Source organism: Penicillium expansum (assembly GCF_000769745.1).
Source record: "Penicillium expansum strain MD-8 chromosome Unknown contig22, whole genome shotgun sequence".
NCBI lineage: Eukaryota > Fungi > Ascomycota > Eurotiomycetes > Eurotiales > Aspergillaceae > Penicillium > Penicillium expansum.
Window position 1 is genome coordinate 155,784 of NW_015971435.1, and position 22,228 is coordinate 178,011.

Below are 22,228 nucleotides of genomic sequence, written 5' to 3' on the forward strand. Positions count from 1 at the left end.
CTATCAGATGTGTTTCCACTCCACCTCCGCGGCTAGTGGTGCCCAAGTCACATGTATTCTACTATAAATTTACATATATTGTAAGATTGCGGCAGCAGTATATCGAGATTTAAGCAGCCAAGCCAACACACCCATAACATCACTTCCTTAATAGAAGAACTCATGTCCAATTTCAAATGTTGTAGAATGGCCCCCAGGCCTTGCAATAATTTAAACCAAATAGCAAGTACTCTGCATATGAAGAGCACACACATGCACGATGCAACCGAACCCAAGGATAACCAACTTCCGCCAGAGAGAACTGCATAAAGCCAACATTTAAACGTCGGTCTCTCTCTCTCTTCCAAAGAAAAAAACATAATAAAACAATAATAAAACACCCGGGGACTGACATCCTCGTCCGGCTAATAAAAAGGGTCATAAAAATCGTATTTTTTGTTTCCCGCTCACTTCACGGTTTTGCGCCACACTCGTAGGTAATCACTAGGACAACCCGTAGATTTAATCCTCTGTCTTGATGTAATAATTCATTCCTGCCTCTGATTTACCCCACGGTGTGCGAGAACAAGAAGCTAACCGACTCGCCGTTGTGTGTACGACGGCATGCCTCTGCCAGTGTCGGGCTGATATCGATCGTATGGATCTTGTCGCACTGCTCTTGCTTATCGCCCAGTGGGACAGTGTTGCTGACGATAATGCTGCGAGGAGAGAGAGAGAGTTAGTCAAAAATTCACTCGAAACGTAAAAGATCCAAGATTCCAATGGCTCATCCTGGTATTCGGGAGTGTACATACCGCTTGAGACAGCTACCGTTCAGGTTCTCAATCGCCTTGCCGGACAGAATGCCGTGCACAACGATGGCGTTGACTTCGGTGGCACCGTGCTGCATGACAGTTTCGGCAGCCTTGGCGAGCGTGCCGCAGGTGTCGGCCATATCGTCAACGATGATGGCGACCTTGTCCTTGACATTACCGACAAGGACCATGCGCGAGACCTCGTTGGGACGGGCACGTTCCTTGTGAATAAGTGCGAATTGCAAATCCAGGCGATCAGCGATGGCAGTAGCACTGAACAGTAATCCAAATTAGCTTCTGAACTAGCCCTAGTACATAGATACATGTGTAGTATCGAGATAGGCACAACTCACCGCTTGGCACCACCGGCATCGGGACTGACGATGACACAGTTGCTGACATCGAGGTTCTCACGGATATACTTGAGCATGCTGGGCTCGGCGTACAGGTTGTCGACGGGGACGTTGAAGAAGCCCTGGATCTGGCTGGCGTGCAGATCCATGGTGATGACGTGGTTGCAGCCGGCGGTCTGGAGCATGTTCGCCATCAACTTGGCGGTGATGGGAGCACGGCTCTTGTCCTTCTTATCTTGGCGGGCATAAGGGAAGTTGGGGATGACGGCTGTGATGCGGCGGGCCGAGGCAGTCTTGCAAGCATTGATCATGATCAGGAGCTCCATGAGTCCATCGTTGATATCATTGGGTTTTGTCGATTGGAGAATGAAGACTGCGCAACAAGTCATATATATGTGAGTGGGGGTTCTTGATATCACGAGTAAGGTGGGATGCTTGTACCATCTTCGTCCCGGACACTCTCTCCGATTGTGACACTGGTTTCTTGGTTGGAGTATTGCAGGACCATAATCTTGGTCAACTCAATGCCGAGTCTGATTCACAGCTCTGGAATTAGCCACTTGGCCCAGTCTTAACCTAGTCGGTTACACATACCGATCAGCAACTAGGTTGGCAAGCTCTGGGTGACTGTTGCCAGTCAAGAGCTTAATGGAGTTGGTCGACATGATGAAGGGCTTTGTGAAACTGTAAGAAGAGAGAGATTCAATTCAAAGAAGCTCAAAACACACTCTTCTTCAAGATGACCGTGTTCGGCTCAAAAAATCGATTTTCCTCCGCGGCCCCGCATGTCTTTTTTCTATGCAGTCCCGTGACGGATTCACCGCCTGATGACATAATCTTTTGCCAAGCCCTGGAGCTCTTGAGGTCTATAGGACCTGTATGTGAAATTCTACTCATGACTAGTAAAGGATACGCAGCGGATTTGAAGGGAAAAAATAGATGCAGCAATCTAAGTACATAAAGAGGGCTCTGAAACGAACACGATTGACCTGCACTTCAACCGAATCCCTTACCAGATGCCTCAGTTTTCATCTTCTCATAAAGAAACTTCTTCTCGCTGGCCCATGCCAGCCTTCAATACTCTCTCCTCATTCGTCCCCAGTAAATGAAAATCCCATAAGAATCGAGAGAAACGCCATGCAATGCTTTGGCTTGATGAGACCATTCCCATGCCGTAGAATAAGACAACAGTCTAGGCAAACCCGAAGTACTCACTGCCAGCCGTCACGGCCGTGTAAAGACGTTGACGGAGATCTTCGTAACTTTCATACTCAGGAAGATCAAGCTCTGTTAAGAAATAGTTAGCGAAATGCATTAATGCAGCCAAGAAATGCGGAGAAAAAACTTACGGTTGAAGCAGGTATGCGAGCTGGGAAGGCGATCCTTGTGGCCATAGTCACGATGGATGTTGAACTTGCTCACTCCGTTCATACCCTCGAGTTCCTTGAAGCCATTGAGAGGGACCTTACTGGTTCCAGTGACGAACTGCAAAAGCTTGGCACGCTCTTCCTTGTCGAAGGAGCGGACGGCACGCCAGAACCACTGGATCTGCGAGGAGGATGCGGAGTAGTTGTGATACTCGGTGTTGTTCTTCCACTCGTCCACATCGATCTCAGGGAGACCAGAAATCAAAAGTTCCAGCTCTTGCTCGTTGAAAATAGAGATCAACTCGGGAGGAATAATTTCGTGGAAGCCCTTGAGGAAGTTGTCCAGCTGCTCGCGAACCGACTCCACAAGGCGATATTCGACCACGCGCTGAACGTACTCCTCCTTGTTCTCTTGTGTAACGGGAATGTCGTGTCCACCGGGCTTCAGGTCGATGACCTGCTTCTCGCCAAAGTCATCGGTTTCAATGGAAAAGGTCTCGGTAATGATGTCGGTAATGTCATTCTCAAGCATCCACAGAAGGGATTTGTAGTAGTCCAGGTCGAGCGTTTCCATGTCCTTGATAGACACGGATCGTCCGAGGATATTCTTGTAGACTGCTCGGCTGAAGTGGCAGTCGAGAACACGGCCTTCGTACAAGGCCTTACCAATGATCCGCCCGATAAATTTGAAGAACATGAGATGCTCCGAGTTGACGCCACTCAGGCGATTGGGGTGGAAGGTAGTCCGATCAGCGGCGACAGGAATGAACAAGGCGTAGTTGGGGTTGAACATGCCACGGGCAAGAACTTGGAACCATTCTCTGGTGACACCACCGGCATCGACACCCTCTTCACCATGGAATCGTACATTCAATTTGCCATACTTCAACTCATCTGCGCTCTTGAAGTAAAGAGACTTGAAAGAGTCAAGGAAGACCTCAGCTCTGCGCACAGAGAGCTGAAGAGGAGGATGAGGGTGGCGAGGCTCGGCACCGCGAGAGTGAACACGCCGAGTAAAGTAGTTGCGCTTGTTATCGAATTCCAGGACCTTGGGGTTCTTGACCAACAGAGAGAATGTGCCGCTCATCAGGCGGGGGTTCTGGCGGACGAGCTCATTGAGAATCTTGCGGTGTTCTTCGGTGAACCTGAAGAAGATGTTCTCCATGCTGAGACCAGCATCAGCTGTGGCGGTGCTGTTGACTGACAATTCACGGCTGCCGCGAGAAAGCGGCTGGTCCTTGAGCGTGGTGTTCTTGCAGACGACCATCAATGCCTCAATGAGAGGGAGAAGAATAGTAGCAACGTTCAGCATATTTTCCTTCTGCCGAATGACAGTCAAGCAGTCGCTCAGCTTGCTCCAAAGCGGGCCGAAAGTAGCGCTTTCATAGAGCTTCTTGAGCACATCCTCCTTGGGAGCGGATCCAGGCTCAATATCCTTGGACTTGTCCGCTCGTGCATGATCAAACAGATAATCAAGTGCAGTCAGGATACGTAGCAATTTCGCCTGGTCTGAGCTAGCGGGGGAGAACTTGGCCAAAGCAAGGCCTTGCATGTCGGTACCAGTCTTCGCCTGGTGGATATGAGGGAGAAGATCCTCCAAATCACCCAGGATGGTATCGCTAAGGGCTTGTGCTTGAGTAACCAATTCGTTGCCGATAACGTCCCTAGCTCCAGGAATGGCGGAAAGATTGTTGATGGTGGAAAGTGTATCGCGGAATGTCTTGCCATTGCACTCACGAGCTGCAAGGATGTGCACAACCAGTCGGAAGTTGTGATCCGGAACGACAGGAGGCTCAATGGTTCGCTTCTTGCGCTTCTCGTCCTCGGCGGGCTCCTTGGAATCTTCAGATTTCTTGACTTCAGCTGAAGTAGCCTCTTCACCCTCTGCAGTCTCTTGGCCAGGGGCTCCAGGGGTTTCCACGGTGGGAAGCGGGGCATCGGTCATGGATGTGTCCATACTGGAATCGGCAGCCTCAGCAAGTTGATCGGCAGATTCTTCTATTTGAGGTCTCTCCGGCTTCTTGCCCTTGCCCTCTTCCTGACGCTCTTTCTCACGACGAAGAAGAACAGTCAATGGCTGTGTGATACTGCTAAGGAGGCTAGACAGTTGCTCCATGCAATTGGGGCTTTCCATTATCAACTTGCGGTCAAGGAGAGAAAGTAGTGCATTCAAAGCGAACTTGTTAGCTCGGTTTTCTTTGCCTTTGCCCTTGCGCAATGCCTTGAGTTTACCAGCCGAAGCAGAGTCATGCTCCGTCAGGAAGAACCAAGCAATGTGAGGGTTAAACTGCGAAAGGAAAGACAGCGCGGCGATACATTGTTGGATGACCATAATTGGGGTCACTTCACTGCTGACGCTCGAAGCAGTCTGGAGAGCGAGGGTTCGCTTAGACTGCGGCGTCTTCTGTGTTCCTGGTGCCTTTGCACGAAGAGAAAGATGAGAAAAGCTGCGTTCAATTGCGGTGGAATCAACACTGCCATCCTGCAAGATCGAAAGAAGAACACTGATCACCTCACTCCGGTTCTGGCGGTTCTCACAAACATTGTGTAGAATATCATTCAATTGATGGCGAGCGTTGCCCTGAAGAGGCATAAACATCAGTCGTAGAAGTGTTGCAACGCCAGCCTTGTCGAGCATTTGGACGATTTGACGTCTTTGCTCTTTCTTCGGCTCTTGGCCTGCAGCAGGCTCAATTCTCTGTCGGTGATCAATGGCACTCATGTCACCAAACTGGGCCATGCGTCGGCCGCTACCGCCCATACCACGGGCCTCGGTCATGTACTCTGGGCCCAAGGTTGCGAGAACATCCTCGGGCTGGTCGGCCAGAACGGCCTGGCGCAAAGAGGGATCGAGAGTGGCAAGGAAGCTGACAGCATCCATTTCTTCCGCCGGTTGAGTGCTAGAAGCTGTAGCAGCAGCACCACCGGCAGCGGCCGCCTGTCGTCGGGCGGTCTCACGTTCTCGCCGGCGTCGATCGGCCGCTTCTTGTTGCAGCAATTCTTCGCGGATCTCGGCGGGTAAGGCCTCAAGGAATTCTTGGTTTATCTCAGTGTCCTCCTCACCCGCGGCGGCAGCCTGGGATCGATGTTCAGCAAGTTGTTGCATGATGACTTCCTCACGGAGTTCCTCAGGCAGAGCCTCCAGATACTCCGAATCAATCTCCAGACCAGTGATATCAACTTGGCGGCCCCTAATGTTCGTGTAGACTCGACGAGTAGGTTCAGTGGGCTGGGCTTCGGGTTGAGTAGATGGGCCAGCGGTTTCAACCGCAGTATCGGTTTCTTGGACATCCTCCATGGGCTCATCAACCCCAGCAGCTTGGCGCTCGGCTTCCTGTTGTTCTTTCTCTGCTTGTAGTCGGGCATTTTCTTCCTCCTCCTTTTGCTTAAGTTCACGCTGTTTTTCTTCAGCGGCAATGCGATCTTGGCGTTCCTTTTCAGCCCTTTCGGCTTGAAGACGTTTGCGTTCTTCTTCGGCAAGCTTCTGGCGCTGCTTCTCCTCCTCAATGGCAGGGGGAACCAAGAGCCTGAGAATGGAGTTGATGATGCGCAGAGTCCGCTCAGTATGCTGGTTGCCGAAAATAATGCGGGCCTCTTCTTGCCAGCGGTTTCTGGTGGTACCGAGACCAAACTTAACGGCAGTGTGAGGGTCGTCGCCGCGAGTGCGAGTTGGAGGACCTGCTCCTCGGGGAATTCCAAGCATATCCTGGATACGGCCAGGCAAGACTGCCCGTCGGTCGACATGGACGTGAATACCATCAGGGCGAGTGACAACACCGAAACCTGGAGCGGCCTGTCCGCCAATGGCTTGCATAATTGCATTCATGAAGCTGATGGGGCTGTCCATAGCAACAACCCGGCCAGCTGCAGTGTCCATAGACTGGCCCCAATCGGCGAAAGGATCAGCAGTAGTCCGGGGTGGCACGGCGGGATCTGGGCGGTCAGTTCGGACAAGAAGGGGATTAATGCCATCGTCGTTGCCACGGGATGGGATTTGGGTTCGGTGAACACGATGGTAAGGCTGGATGGGAACAAGGCCGGATTGGCGACCGGGCATGATTTCAGTGACGGTAGCCCAGGCTGGTGGCGGGCCTCCGCGGAAGCGGGACTGGGGGTGTCCTCGGGCCACTGGAGGTTCATCGCCTTCCCATCCCCATGGCTCAAGAAGATCATCGTCTTCTAGGCGAGTCAGCAATGATGTGAGAAAATCATCGGGAGAGTTAAACTCACCTTCCATATCCCCATAAGATCCTTGTTCCTCATCGAAATCATCCATGTCCTCGTCAAGTTCATCCATTTCGTCTTCGTCTTCAACTGGACCGGGTGTCAGCAAGTCTGGTCGTAGCTGCGGCAGTGGGAGCTGCCTCAGCAGTCTAAGGAAGGACAAACCATCTTCATCGAGGTCATCAAGAATTTCTTCGTGAATGTCACCACCTAGGGCATCTCCATGGATATCATCAACACCGGAACCATTGAGGGCACGGAATAGGTCGCCAAGATGTTGGTCGTCACCTTGGTGTCGGTTGGATTGTCTGATATCGGCCATTTCATCTTCAAATTGGTTCATCATCTCGACCTCCTCTTCATCTTCGGTCATTTCTTCGCTTTCCCATTCGTCCTCTCCACCATCTTCAAGGCTTTCGTTGTCTCGGTCACCACCAATTTCTCCGTCATACATGTCATCATGCATGTCCGAATGGTCATGATCTTCATCGTCCTCGTCTTCGTCTTCGTCATCATCTTCGTCGAGGATGACTTCGACTGCATCTCCGGAAAGACCTTCGATTGGACCCATGCCATCATCGTCTTCATCGCTGACGACCTCACCATCATCTTCAGCGACATCCTCGTCGTAGTCCATTTCTTCGTCATATTCGTCATCGTACATCTCATCGTCCTCACCCTCCGATTCTTCGGTGCTGCTCTCTTCCTCGTCATGACGAGGCTCTAGCATGCCAAGGGTAGAGTGGCGGAAGAGGTCAGGTGTTTCTTCACGTTCATCTTCCATGTCAGAGACGGAAGTTGCGGACGAGATCTCATCGTCCTCGTTATCACCTTGGATAGGGATATCCGAGTTCTCGCTGAGAAGCACGGCAGTCTGGGTAAGTTTATTCAAGGGACGAAGAATGTACTTAATGACACGCCTAGAAGATGGGAAATTCAAGTCGACATCGGCGACTGAAGAAGTGAGCGCGGGGATAAAATGCTTTTCGAACATGGTCTTCGCGAGCTGCCTGGTTGAAGTTGGGAAGCCAGCGTCGTTGGTGAAGGAATACCCGCTGAGCATTTTATCGAAGAGATCAGCAAGAGACATGAGCTTAGAATACTTCACATCTAGGGGTTCGGTAGAGGCCATGGCATCTTTGTAAGACCGGAGAGCATGCTCCAGCACAAAACGGCGGACAAAAGCAAGCTCAGGCTCATCGTCCTCATACTTTGGCTCAGTACGACGTCTACCAACACCGCCAAACTCGCCAGTCTTGGTGCAAAGCGCAACAAGCACTTGCATGGTCCATGTAGAAGTGATACTGCGCTTCTTGAACGCCAAAGACTCGTCATGATCCATAGTTCCGAGGGGAACAAGCACATTCAACAAATAGTTCAAGACGCCAGAGCGGGGTTTGGAAGGTGTAGTGGCCAGAGGATCAGCCTTGCGGGAAAAATTGATGAACTCCACCTTGGTCCGGTTGTAAGAGGAAAGAAGTTCCGTCAAGCACTGGAGGAGCAAGCAGCGGTAGATGTAAATCGGATGGTCATCTGCCTTGAATTGGGGTTTCTCTGCCTTCTTGGAGCCACGAGATGCATGGGCTTCGGCACTGCTCGAAATTGAAGGTGTTGGCTCGTCCACGGCCATCTCAACATCGGTTTGAGTATCAGATTGGTCAGCTGCCTGCTCTGAGAATTCAGGACCGGCTTCTTTGTCCTCCACATCCTTGTAGGACAGAAGCTCCGAAAGTAGATAATGAATAACACCATCTGGGTTCTCCACGATTGGGGCTTTGAGTTCGGCTCCCTTGGTTTGGGTCTTGCCCTTGTCCTCCTTGCCCTTGTCCGCATCTTCAGGGGTAGATGTTTCACCTGAGGCAGATGCTTCGCCTGCTGTGGATGACTCTGGCTTGTGCTCTTCGAGGAGGATACTGGGCCTTCCTCGCTTTTGTTGCCGATCTTTGTCGGCCTTTAATCCAAGAACCTGTGGACGTTGATTGTCATATCGGAGCAACCGCAGCTTTTCATTTGTAATCTCCACAAATATATCAGGAGCTCTGAGCACGAGGTGATACAGATGCCGTACATAGCCGTTCGTGTCCATCTGACGGGTAGTCTTGGACTCGAAGCTGGCAACAATTTCGCTCCTCATGATCTGTCGAATAGTAGCTTCGTCCTCGACGATGTGACGAAGGATCAGCATGAAGGCGCTTTGGAGTTTATCATTTGTAGCACTAGAAAGTTGTTTAACCATCACAAACAAACGCTGAAGGTTTCGCTTTTCGCCAAAGCGGGCAGCAATGCTGCGCTCGCGTGTGAGAATGACAAGAACACGGCACATGGAGAGCGCCAGTGTATCATCCTTGCCCACCCGGGGTAGGATCTCGACAAGAGCTTCAAATAGCTGAGTCTTCTCCTCGAGTGAGACAAGGGGATCTTCAAGACGGGCTGGTTCATCGCCGCTGGGGTTTGGATCATCAAGACTTGGCATGGTCCAGGCAATCTTGGGAGGCTGACAATCATCAGACAGCAGTTTCTCGAGAATGAGCAGGACATTTCCAACCCAGGGGAAGGTTTCTTGGTCGGCCTTTTCGGGTGTTGGGAGCTTGATAAATCCAAGGAAAGTCGAGAAGCAATCTTTGAGTTCTTCAAGAGTGGCGAGGTACATGTCATGATCCTGGAGGGTCAGCGCGAGAATGTGTGCATACGCCGCGATCTTTTTGCCAGCTGTCTGGAAGTTCTCCATCTGCAGGGATACTAGCGATTGAACAAGGGTCTCTCCAATATCTCGACGGAAGTTGACAGGCTCGCTGTGCTTTTTGATAGCGGAGGTGATCAAGTCAGACAGCTCGAAAGATACGTCATGGTGTTCGTTCAGAATATCTAGGGCCCGATCGATCAGGTTTGACCGAATGTTTTGCCTCTCTGCATCCAGGTCTTCGATTGTGACCATATGGCGACGCTTAGGCGGTTCTCCCTGGGAGGACCCGGTAGGTTCAGAAGAGCTTGCCCCGGTATTACGACTCTCGGGTCGACGCTGGTTCGATGATTCGCCTCGGTCATCGCTATCCATGTCATCATTGTCGTTGAGAACATTGTCTAGGGCTCTAGCCAATCCGTCGTGCATGTCGGAGTCAATATCGCCTCCGGGGAAAGGAGAACGGTGCATTGCGTCAGCCACGGGTCGTCCGGCCGCTTGGGCCAGAAGCATTTGGAGAGCTGCAGAGCGGTCTAACGGATTGGCGCTATTGAAAGGCTGAACCTCCCCAAGACCAGTATCATCGAGGGAGTCGATGCCAGAAGCGGACTCGGGTACTCCGGTTTTAATATCGTCGGGACCTGGGGGGACCCTGGGAGGGGCTCGTAGCCACTGCTGCGCCTTGCAGTATTCTTCGGCCGCCATCAAAAGATTGTTGCAACGATAGAGGGCTTCTTTGTTAAGATCGACATCCATGTACCCTTTCTCGAGTAAGGCAGTTGCTCGTTCCGTGTGGACGACGAATGGTTTCTTGGGCATCTCGAGCAAGAGGGGTGGGGTATCTGCTTTACGAGCTGCGCCAGTCTCGTATTCACCATCCAAGGAGCACCGCATGATATCAATCAACAATTTGACAATTGGACTCGACGACTGAGTCGCAAAGTCCGAGTTCCACATATCTTTGGCCATGGGTAAAATCTCCATGCGAAGTTCCACCAAAAGCTGGCCTGGCTGGAAGTAATCGGGACGGTCTCGATCCCGTTCAGGGTGAGAAGTCAAGGCTTGTGTCTGACTAGAGTCCACGATGAATTTCCCAGCAGTGAGGTCTGCGAATAATCCAAGAATGATCTTGATTCCACCATACCCGGATGCAAGCCGGTCAGCAAGCTCTTTGTCCTGGTCGGGAATGGACTCCGCAGATGGAAGGGACTTGATATCGCCTAAGAAGACGTCACAAATGTCCTTCAGCACTTTGAGGCCGTTGTTTTTATTGAATGAAACGAGAACTGAAGTCAAGTAGTTTGGACTGGGTCGGTCTGCTGAGACTTCATAAAGAAGGTGCGAGAAGTGGGAAAGAATGACAATGAGATATGCAAACCGGTGCTTGGGGCTGTCACTCGAATTGGCAGGGTTGAACTGCAGTTGACGAAGAATACCTTCAGCAATGGCGTCTGAGACCAGGATAGCATTCGCCTTCTGTTTCTGGAGCGGATCTGTGCGTCTCTTGCCGATAATACCGAGTCCGAGGTTGTGCAAGAAACCCGTAATCGAGGTTGGCAGAGCGCTTAGAAGGTAGCGAAGCGTACGCGCATTCTTGAAAGCAGGACACTGTTCATCAACTTCAGTGTCGTCTTCTTTCGGGGCCTGGCCCGACTGAGCCGGAGCAGTCTCTGGTGCACTAGTGCTCTCTTGTTGAGATTCGGCGCCGGATGTTGCTGAAGGCTCCTGGGGGATCCCAGTGACCGGGGCAGGCTTTGACTTTCCAGAGCCATGCTTTTCAGCAGAGGCTTGTGTCGCTTTCAGCCACTTCTCAGGGATGTTCTTCTCCAGCAAAATTCCTTCCCACACGCAAGAAGCAAGAAGGTTGCTTAATGAGGAGATCAGGGAACAGTAGTGGTCCGCAAGGTTGGCTTGACCAAAGATGGAGGTAGATTGACCAGGTCGAGTTTGGTACAGTGGCGACGCGAAGACCTCGCGAAGGACGTCAGTGAGGAGAAGAACGGCATTCAAGTGCCTCACGAAAAATGTGCCAGATTGAGCAGCAGCCGTGGGCTCAAGGGCCGGATTTTTGGAGTCTGCAGGCTTAATCAATTCTGTAAAGAATCCCGATCCAGTGGGCGCAGTCCAAAAGGCCGAAAGATTGTCCACTGCTGCCTGTGCGCGTCGAACGAGAGACGGGAGCACAAGGTGAGGCTTCGTTTCCGCGAGCATGTGAACAAGTACGGTGATCTCTTGATTGGCGTTGGTGCTATGGAAATCAAATGCCAAGCTTTGGAGTGTCGCAAGATCCAACAAGAACTCTGTGCCGCCAGCCAGGATGAAGGATGTGCAGTTTGTCTGGTTCTCAAAGAAAGCGCCCAGGAATCGCAAAGCTGGGAAGAGGTAGTCCGTAGCCGAGAGACCGTGAGCATCCTTATCTTTAGGCTCGAAGTCAGGGCCTGGCGAAGGAAGAACATGATCCAGATCCCCAACGACAAGCTTAGCGCCGTTAGGAAGAGTGTTCACATTGAGCTTGGGAGCACCAAACGAGGCAGGGTCGTCTGTAGGTGCATCGACGGCTGTGCCGATTTCTCGGAACAATGAAAAGACATCTCCTAGAAGGGTTGTCTTCCCGTCGGCGTCTTGAGTCCACATCTTTGTCCCCATACCGAGCTCCCATGCTTTGACTCGCCCCAGAATGTTGACACGAGCAGCCATTACAAGAACAGCAGACATAATAGAGGTCTTCAATGCCGGGTGGTGTCGAACCAGCTCATCAAAGGTCGTGCCTAACGAACGAACCAGTTCTGCGTCATCCTTCAGACACTTCACATGCTCAGGGTTCTCGAAAATTTCGAAGAAGCTTTCCAGTGCATCGGACGACTGGAAGAGGTCCAAACCGGAGGAGTTCAAGCAGATGGCTCCAAATGCACCGGGGATACAAGCAAGTGCATCAGCTGCGGGCATTATGCCAGGTGCGAGAGGGGTGTTCTGGGGTCTAACGATAGCGTACTCGCGATCTTTCTGCTTTTCCTCGGACTGGGTAGCGGCTTCAGCGCTGGGCGGTTGAGTGGCGGCGGGTTCGGCATCGGTCTCAGCCTCAGTCTCGCGGTCTTCGGGCTCCACGGCGGGCGGCTTCTCTTGCACTTTCAGTTCACGGCCCATGACTGCGGCAAGAAGGCTCTTGCTGAGGCCAGCCTCGGCGATGACAGCATAACTAGTGGGTTCGTTGTGGATGAAGCTGCTGAGAATGTTGACAGCATTGCTCCAAACATGTGAGCCAAACACACGAGCATTCTCGAACACAAGGCGAAGAGAAGTCAACAGCTGAGGCGAATCGATCAAGTTTCGTAGAACACGATCGAAGCCTCCGCCATTGTGTTGCATGATATGATTGACGAAACGGAACATCCAGCGCAGGGTCTGCTGTTGGAAGTAGGGGATTTGATAGTCAATCGAAGGGTTCTTGTATTGAGCAGGGAATCCATCCCCGCGGTTGACCTTCTCAAACGCGGTCTTGGTCTCGTGGTCAATCAGATCAGACATGGCGTCAAAGCCCTTTGCTGTTGTCAGTGTACCCAGTGCATCCCGGACCGCATGCACAAATGTGTCAAGGAACTCCATAATGCGGGAATAGACTCGGCGGGATTTTTCAGTCCGCAGATTCAAAATGTCAACAAACATGGGAATCAGACCTGCTGCTACCAAGGTCTCCGGTGTACGTGTGCTCGAGCTTGGGAGAGTGCGTAGGAGTGCAAGCAAAGCATCTCGCCACTCGTCGTAGTAGGCATCATCCGGATCATTGTTCTCAGGGCCTAGCTCATTGACCATTTTACGGGTCAAGAACATAAGAATTCCGTGGTTGACATTGACGCTCAAAGCTGCACAGACGTCAACAGCACGAGCCTTGTGCTTAGCCAACGCATCCAGTGCCTGGATCGCCAAAGTTTGAACAGACCGGGAGACCTCGAGGTCACCACTGGCACCGAGATGAACAACTTCAGCAAGCTGGTAAGCAAGCTGAAGACGCTTCGGTTGTTCCAGGTCAGATTGAAGAACCTTTGATTGGAAGGTACTCTCCGGCTGGACATGAGCCAGGTTGGTTACTGCCAGTGCCTTGATGGAAAGGATCTGTTCTCGCGTGGCACGCGACGCCGTCAATGCCTTGGCGACTCGGAGTTTTTGAAGCAGTTCATATTTTGATTCGAGGGGCAGGTGAGGCAAGTTGGCTGCAAGAAGATCTTCCACCTTTGCAGTTGAAACTTTTGAGTGGGGAAGCTCTAGGACTTTGCCCGCTCGTGTGGCCTCCTCTGTCTTCCCACCAGAGACAGCTGGTGATTCATCTCCATTCGAGCCCAGATTGGAATGATGAGTGGGGTGTGTTGCACTGCGTCGCAACGGGGTCGGGGTAGTTGGAACGTGGGAGCCCTGCTCTGCTTGGCCAAATTCAGAGGTTGTTCTGGCCTGTTCGCCCGAGGGATAGTAAAGAACTCGAACATCTCCCCATTCCTCCCAGCCATCGTCATCACGCACGAGAGAAACCAGTTCGTTGGCGTTGATTTTGGTCTGGGCTGTATTTTCCTTCCCCTTGGTTAAAACGGCAGGAGATGCGGCAAACGGTGTTTTACTAGCGATGACTGGGCGGGGGAAAGGAGCCGCAATCTTCTGCAACTTTTCGAGGTCGAGAGCATAGTGGGACTGCAATACGGACTGTTGATGGGTGCCACGCTGGCGAGAGTGGTATCGTTGGGCTAAGCAAAGAGACAGCCGCAGTGTAGATTGTAGGAGAGAGAGTGAGGTGGTATTCAACAGGTCACCCAAGCGATCGCTGCTGCTGTACAGGCTGCGGTTTCCACATTTCTCGAGCAAAAGACGAGAGAAATCAAGAACTGCTTCCACAAGCTCTCTATCTCCTTCAGAGCCGTATCCCAGGGCATTTAATTTCGCATCAACACCCTCTGCTGGCTTCTTGCTCTCATCGGCCGAGTATGATTCCTCCAAAACACTTCGGGTGAACAGCTGAGTCTGAGGGCCAGTGTTCAGGAAGTATTTATCCACAGCTGAGGCTAGAATCTCGTCGAATCGGTCCAGGACATTGATCCAATGGTAGAGATCACCGCGTGGGAAAGGCCATAGCTTAGGGAATGTGTTGAGAAGCGACGGGAGCTCTGGAACGGGGAGGCTTGTGGCACGCGCTATGAATTCTTGCAAAAATGGTGACTGTGATGAAAGGAAAATTTTTTAGTTGGGTTGCACATCAGGCCGCCGGAGAATAACTTACGATTGTAGCCTCATGCTTTTGGCTGGCTACCTTCTTAATTCTCCCCATGATAACGATCGGTTGACCAGTCAAACATGAGGGAGTGGAGAGGTTCCAGGAGGGTTGTCTCCTAGAGAGGGTGGAGTGAGAAGGTCGTAAAGACCGGTGTCGCGGAGGAAGCGCGAAGATCCCTTATGACGTTTTTGGTGCTGCTTTGCTGCCTCAACGAAAACCGAATCGACCCAACGTGATGAGCACCTGAGCGAAATTCCACTGTCAATAAAAAGCAAGTCAAATGGATATTAGATCAAATTTACCATCCAATCGTGAAAGAACTTGAGTAAGAAAGCTCAACTCGAGAGCTGAGAGATGAGATATCGGGAAGTCGGTCAAATAAGAGAAAACGGGTGCAGGTCGTTATCCCTTAGAGTTCGACGTAGTAGATAGTAAGACAGGTGTGTCAAAAGGAAAAGATGACAGGAGGGGTGGTTGATAGAAGAGAAGAGAGAAAGGGCGAGCAACGTGAAGAGAAGCTGGTCTTGCCGGCAGAAGAGAGGCAGAAGGGCGGAGCGGCTCTCTGGCTGATTTCCCCCCCGCTAGGCCTCAGGCATCGACTGTCCCTTTGCAACTTACAATCTTTAGGCACAAATATGATGCAACCTTAGAATTGTTGCATTTTATCTTACAGAGAAATACAATAAGGTCTACTTGACTATACAGTTTATCAACTATTTTTTCAAATGATGTGGGACTTTAGGCTCAAAGCCAGCTCTAATTTCATTGATGCGCGGTAAACCACATCTCTGAGAAGAACGCATGCACGCTATACAAACAACCTGCCTTGAACGTTATAAAGGTCTCTCAAATAAAATGCACATCCTTTGCAATTGTCAGGTGTACAGTCTTTACTCCCTCCTGGCAGGCAGGTCTCCGTCCCACTGGATTTTCATAGTCGTGGGGAACGGAGAGAAGCTACTTTGCTCGGCATCCATATACATGGCGATCCCTCCCAGTCCATTAAGCCTCTTCAGATGGCCTTGGGCTCCAGGGGCGCGACGGACATTATCCAGTCGCCCAAGCACCTTGAGCATAGTGGAAAGTGCAAGAGGGCACATTTTGACGCCCAGGCATTCATGAGGACCGAAACCGAAGTGAGTGTACAGGCTCATATCACGGTCAAGACGGACCTTGTCTGGATCAGGGAACGCAACAGGATCGCGGCCTGCAACAACCTATATTTCGTACGCTGTTAGTATCTGAAAGTCGCAAGAAAAAGCAAAGGGACACCAAAGATCTTACCAAGTTACAAATGATCTCCTGGCCAGCTTTCAAAGTGACCTTCTCGCCGTTATCTTCGACCACCGTTGGTTTAGTGACGAAGCGTGGCAATGCTACCGAGCATCGGAGTCTCGCTCCTTCCATGAAGCTGTATACAGTTAGTATGGCCTCTTAAATCCCAACCGGAATACGGAGAAACTTACTATCGCACAAGAAGCTCATCGGCCTCAGGAGTATCCTCCCTGGACAAGCGCTGGATCTCAACTAGATGCTCCGCCGCTTCTTCGGAGAGGTAGTAGTCGATACATTGGGAGAAAAGTTGGCCCTGGTTGGCAACCAATGCACCGGCCGTGGGAAGAATGTGCGACCACACAACGTCCTTGACCGGCAACTTACTGTCGAGTAAACGTTGGATCATGTGGACGCCATATTCACTCAAAATGTCATGGCGGTGTAGCCGGTTGACCAAGTTGGAAATGAATCCAGTCTTAGCAACGAGTTCAACGTTAGCTAGTGTCAACTCGCCCAGCTGCTGTGCAACATTACGAGCAGTCTGGCAAAGTTGGAAAGACTTGGATACGTCAACATCGTAGAAAATGGAAGCGAAGATCACGGCCAGAATCTGGTACAACTCCTGCTCGCTGAACACACCTCTTGGGTTTGACTCTGTCTTGAGAGACAGGGAGAAGACGTTGGCACAGAAGTGAACTTGAGCGAGGACAGCAACATCACGAACGATGTCGACCTGATTGACGCCAGCAACCTTGTATGAGTTTCGCTCGAGGAGTTTCAGAGTAATATCCTCATAGAAGGCCTTCACTTCCGATTCCCACTTGTCACGGTGCAGAGCAGCACCGAGCATTTTTCGAGAAGCTGCGTTGGCAGGAAGATCACCCGACAAGGCGAAGTCTCGGCCATAAGGACGGCCGCTATTCTCCATCAAAAATTGGATCTTTTCACCCCACACTACCTTGAACCCTTCTTGGTCTTTCAAGATCTTTTCGCAAGCAGAGTGGGAATTGATGAAGAGGGCCGGGGCTTTATAAAATGGTCGGTCAAAGCTATAGGTTTTAGCCTTACCAAGACTGGTCAGGATCTTCTTGTTCTCGTCGGGAACAACCATCGGGAAGTGTGCGTAAACCGAGTCACCGCGGAAATGATTGGGGAAGGCCTTCAGGACCAGTTTATAGAAGACCTGACCACCATCAACAGAGACATCATTGTTGATCTCATTGAATGCCCAGTTTGTAAGATGCTTGGGTGTGAAGTCGACAGTATAGAAGCGATCACCACGAACCAAAGCAACTGCGTCTGAGAGAATAGCCCTCGAGGTCGTGAAATTGGTGCAAAGACCGCTACCCGGGGTCATAGCCTGCTTAGCCTCTTCGAGAATGAGACCAGGGTACAACTCAACAAGGTCGGGGTGGTCATAGAAATGCTTAAGCTGGTCCGCGACGTATGGGTCTGAGTTGATCTCTTCGAAGGTTTGATACGAAGCCAAACCAAAGTACTGACGGAATTCATTCAAGGTAGCCAGATTCCAAGAGCGTGCCTGCTTGATGCCGAGAACCTCGATGCCTCTGAAGACATCCGGCACATTCAAAGCACCGAAAGCTCCAGCAGGATCTTCGACACCCTCCTCAAAGATCTTGACTAAATCATTATCGTCGAATTTTCCATCTGCTTGGCGTTGCAATTTAGCGAAAGGACGCTCTTGGGGATCTGCTGGGAGTTTTGATTCCCATTGGCGAAGACCCCCTGTGAAATCCTGCAGGCTAAGCTGCTTCGGATCCTGTCCATTAAATAGCTCTTTATACAGATCCTCCGACCATTTTTCGTCCCGAGCTGAGACACAAGAATGCCAGCGATAAACAAGATTGAACTCGGCGGAAAGTTGGTTTCCGGTAGCCTGGGCAGGTGCCTTGCCGAGTAAGCCATCCTTTATCTCGGCACGGGGATCCAAACTCCACACACTGTCAGTTCGGTTGATGTTAAGGATAGTCCGGACATAGTCCTTTAGAATGATGTTAACATAAAGACCACAAGTGACCAGTCTTGCGGTCTGGAAGAGGTCATTATCCCAGGTGGCATAAGCTTGGGCTTTTGACTCATCCGGTTTCGTGAAACGGCCACCTTCATTTATAGCTGCCAATTGGGTGACAACCGAGTTGTGGAAACGGTTGAACATGATGAGAAGGACGCCAACGCCCGGGGGAAATCCCAAGACCCGCTTGGTGGAAAAGCAGTCAGGCTTCAACTTTCCATCCTTGAATGTTCTGACTGTATCCTGTTCTTTCTGGTTGTTACCATAAAGCGGAGACAAATCCAAGTACGAGGATGTCAATGACTTTGTTTGGTCCCTGGGATCCGTTTGGAACAAGTCTGAGGACTGTTAGCCCGAGTTATTCTGCCATCTCTCATCGCATAAATCTCAACCAACAGACAACTTACCGTGGATGATGATAGAGGCAAGATAGAATAACACGCTTGAAATCTTGTTCGGGTGTTCCTTGAAATCCTTTCGCGCCAAAAGACTATCGAAAAGAGCCTCTGGCTCTGGAAGAGCAGCAGGCTGCATAGTCTTCGGGCGAACAGAGCGTGCATATGAAGTGCCAGCAGCACCAATCTGAGGCCAAAAAGTGTTCTAGGGCTGCTTAGTAGAGATTCTCAACATATAAGGGGACAATCCTTACGTTTCCAGATCCATCAGCCTTCCGGTATGCCGCATCGCGCCCAAGATAGCTAGATCACCAGTCAGTCACTAGACATTTCCCACACATATCAATGTCGCATTTCACGACTCACGAGATAGGCGGGTGCTCCAGATCACCCCACAATTGAGTGAGGAAAGTATTGGTCAGCTCCTTGCCATTTCGAGATGTCGAGGGCAAGCCAGCGGCAAGCTATAGAAAATTTAGAGTGGAAACGTAGCCAATTTCTCGCGGAAACACAAACCTGAATCACGCGCTCCATCACATAATCTCTGTCGTTGACAGCCTCGCCAGTAACGGCAGTTTTGGCAACCTCCGCCAAAGTCTTGGCATCTTTCAGGTCAAAATGGAGGAGATCCTTAGCAAGACCCGTCACAGTTGGCTCTTGTACATAGCTGCCATCGCCGGTTTGAGTGGGCAAAGGCCGCAAGGCTGCAGTCACAACTTGCTCGATCTGAGCAAGTTTGTTGCTGGAGTTGGACTCTTCAGCCATGGTGAATTAACGATATAATACAATGGAATAGTACAGAAATTCAAGTATGAACTATGATTAACCCGTTAGCTTCAATGTTATAGATACGATATTATGTGACTATAGGTAAGTCGAACAAAAAGAAAACAATAATAACAAGAATGCAGCGATGAGCCGCTTACCGGTATATGTCAAGACTCAAGCACGATTGGGTAGGGTGGGGGTACCAAGTAAGAGGCAGACAGCTTGGAACAACTAAGAATCGCAAGCACACGTATATAGGGAAGTAGCAAAATAGCAACACAATAATCACAGGTAGTTAGGAAAGGAAGAAGTGAATCATCATGCGATCATTTCGGCGGAAATGGGATAGGATATTATTATTATAAGCCTCCCATGGGAATCACGGAGTAAGCCGAGGGCCATCAGCCGAGCAAAGTGTACGTACGGCTGAATGCACCTCACATTCTACAAGCCCAGCCGCGCCTCCATTCGTGGTCATTCTTAGCGCAAGGTGGACCTGGGTAAGAGGAACGCCCCACTAGCTGCTATGAGCAATCAAATATCTCTGATTCGCACATGCTATACGAACCATCCCCTGTCAAATCTTACGACATTTTTGCCTACCCATTTAGTAAATGACTGGCGGATGACCCGGGATATGATTGCCTAGCTAAACTGATAAACACGAGCTATATTAGCACATTCAATGGTTCGATTTAGTGGTTTTCGCAGGAAGATGTGGTCTAAACCGCACACTGTGATTGGATCAATGACAGCGGCAGAATGGGTCCTAAGATCCGCAATGTGCTCAGACTCTGCAAAAAAAAAATAATGTTTTCTTAGAGCAAAATAATGTGATGATAACAATGGGAGCTAGAAGTCTCCACTGGACTTGTGAGGTTTGTCTCGATTGAGGCGTTGATTGGCGATGCTGTTCGGCCAGACTAACCGTGCAATATGGAGCTGAGACCTACGGGGTAGATAGGGCGATATTATTCGATTCTGATTTGACGTTACCACAGTAGCTTGTTTTTCTCAGCTCCCACAAACCCGGCACTGCCTTACAGCCCCCATGCCCCGCTATAATCCATATTGCGCCTTTTTAGCTTCTGGGGAGGGGTTGGTGCAGCTGACAGGCCAGATGACTTGGGGGGCTACGGAGTACGGAGTACTCCGTAGAGAGTATATATATAACTTTTTGTCTCAATTTAATAAAAAAAGGACATTTGAGGTGCCTTCTGATGGCATTGAGTGCCATTGGCTACCAGGCCATTCCAATTTTCAAGGTAGTGAGTATGGAAGAAATCATGCGGAACAACAAGGCATAGCCACGCGCTGAATTGCCAAGACGCAAATATTGTACCTATGTTGTAGTACTCTGTACAACCTCAGTACGCTGCCAAGGAAGCCTTAGAAGGCATCCCAGGAATGCCGAATATTGGATATTGGATATTTGGCCTCAGGTGTCAACACGTGACGTTAACCGAGGCCCAACTTGTAGATTGTTGGGACTGCACCTTTTTGGGGCCAGTGGCAATTTCACGTTGTCTTGGTGGTCTCACATAAGCTTCATCATTCAAGCATTATATCTGCTTGAGCTAAGTAATCACCATGGCAGCCGATAAAATCACGCTCGTTGTTCAGCCAAGAGGTATGCATAAATAGCTCTTGTTTAACCCAAAGCTCTCAGCAAGATCACAAAGAGAGTAGCCTAGGAGCATCGCTAATCCAAAAGCAGGCAAACCCATCCGGAAGCTCCCCAAGGAAATTGAAATCCCTCTCAATGCCTCCAGTGAGGAATTGCACACTGCGCTCTCCGCAGCATCCGGTTGCTCAATTCACCGGATGAGAATCACCAAGGGTAGCGACCACAGCGTGATCCCGAACTCGATCAACACGACCATCGAGGACACTGGCATGCGAAACTCAAGCGTGATCTACGTCAAGGACCTCGGTGCGTGTCTATACCCCATATCATGAATGATGCGAATCCAACCCCTAGGATTGTCGCAATGTTCCCAACGAACCGACGGAAACTAACATATACTTCTTCAACGCAATAGGTCCCCAAATTGCCTGGCGTACCGTCTTCATCATCGAATACCTTGGTCCGCTCCTGATCCCCGCACTCTTCCTCTTCCCACTCCGACCCCTCCTGTACTTCACCTTCGACAAGCCCCTCCCCTCGCCCTCCGACCTCCAGCTCCTAGTCTGCTTGCTGCTGAGCGTGCACTTCCTGAAGCGCGAGTTTGAGACGATCTTCGTTCACCGTTTCAGCAGCGCCACCATGCCTGCCCGCAACATCGTGAAGAACAGCGCCCACTACTGGATTCTAGCCGGTTTCAACATCGCCTACTGGGTGTTCCGCCCGGACGCGGCTGCTGCTACCAGTACCCCCAACCAGGCTCTTGTGTACGCCGGACTAGCGTTGTTTGTCTTTGGTGAGCTGGCGAACCTGAATGCGCACTACATCCTGCGTGATCTCCGCCGGCCTGGTACCACTGAGCGAGGCATCCCTTCTGGATTCGGGTTCAGTCTTGTTACCTGCCCCAACTACTTATTTGAGATCGTGGCTTGGTTGGGTATTTACCTTGTCAGCCAGTTGAACTGGAGTGTGCTGTTCTTCGTATTTGTTGGTGGGTTGCAGATGTGGAGCTGGGCTTGGAAGAAGGAGAAGCGCTACCGCAAGGAGTTCGGTGACAAGTATAAGAAGAAGCGCGCTGTCATCTTCCCCGGTCTTGCCTAAGAAGTTGGCGGAATGGTCAAGTTCAGGCTTGGTATTCGGCGGTCCCATGTGCTATGGCAATGGGCCGAGTGATTGAGTGAGTGGAGAGGAAGAAAAGTATAGCGAGGCATCAAATTGTCTTTGTTGGCGGCTTGAAGAGAAGTCCCAAGCAGCTTATCGAGCAACCCTGGTTTCATGATAAACGGTATACGCTAATTACTGATATCATGAGGCGATGTATTATTTTGGTATTGGACATAATAAAAATGAATGATTATCGTGTTCTTTTTGCAGCTATGCATGCCACTTGAAAGCAAAAATACGCCATATGTTGAGGTCTCCACGACCAAACGCCGACCAACCCTAGAACATTGTACCTGTG

At 50.6% G+C, this 22,228-nt stretch overlaps 3 protein-coding genes across 3 annotated transcripts; 1 reads left to right on the forward strand and 2 right to left on the reverse strand.

The window, feature by feature from the left end:
• Positions 1-446: 446 nt before the first annotated feature.
• tom1 (E3 ubiquitin-protein ligase TOM1) lies at positions 447-14,726 on the reverse strand (the record flags this gene model as incomplete). The annotated part of the gene is made up of 9 exons (XM_016738102.1): positions 447-483; positions 549-698; positions 795-1,067; positions 1,148-1,520; positions 1,589-1,680; positions 1,742-1,831; positions 2,350-2,434; positions 2,497-14,617; positions 14,679-14,726. The coding sequence occupies 9 exons, from the start codon at positions 14,724-14,726 to the stop codon at positions 447-449; spliced, it is 13,269 nt and encodes a 4,422-aa protein (XP_016594628.1).
• An 836-nt stretch (positions 14,727-15,562) lies between these two features.
• Positions 15,563-19,139, reverse strand: PEX2_008260 (peroxidase/cytochrome P450 family protein; the record flags this gene model as incomplete). The annotated part of the gene is made up of 7 exons (XM_016738103.1): positions 15,563-15,889; positions 15,957-16,083; positions 16,139-18,317; positions 18,387-18,579; positions 18,629-18,677; positions 18,741-18,838; positions 18,891-19,139. 7 exons carry the CDS (start codon positions 19,137-19,139, stop codon positions 15,563-15,565), a joined length of 3,222 nt encoding a protein of 1,073 aa, XP_016594629.1.
• Positions 19,140-20,732: 1,593 nt separating this feature from the next.
• On the forward strand, positions 20,733-21,867 carry PEX2_008270 (trans-2-enoyl-CoA reductase (NADPH) TSC13; the record flags this gene model as incomplete). Its single annotated transcript, XM_016738104.1, has 3 exons — positions 20,733-20,772; positions 20,860-21,075; positions 21,185-21,867. The coding sequence occupies 3 exons, from the start codon at positions 20,733-20,735 to the stop codon at positions 21,865-21,867; spliced, it is 939 nt and encodes a 312-aa protein (XP_016594630.1).
• Positions 21,868-22,228: the final 361 nt, after the last annotated feature.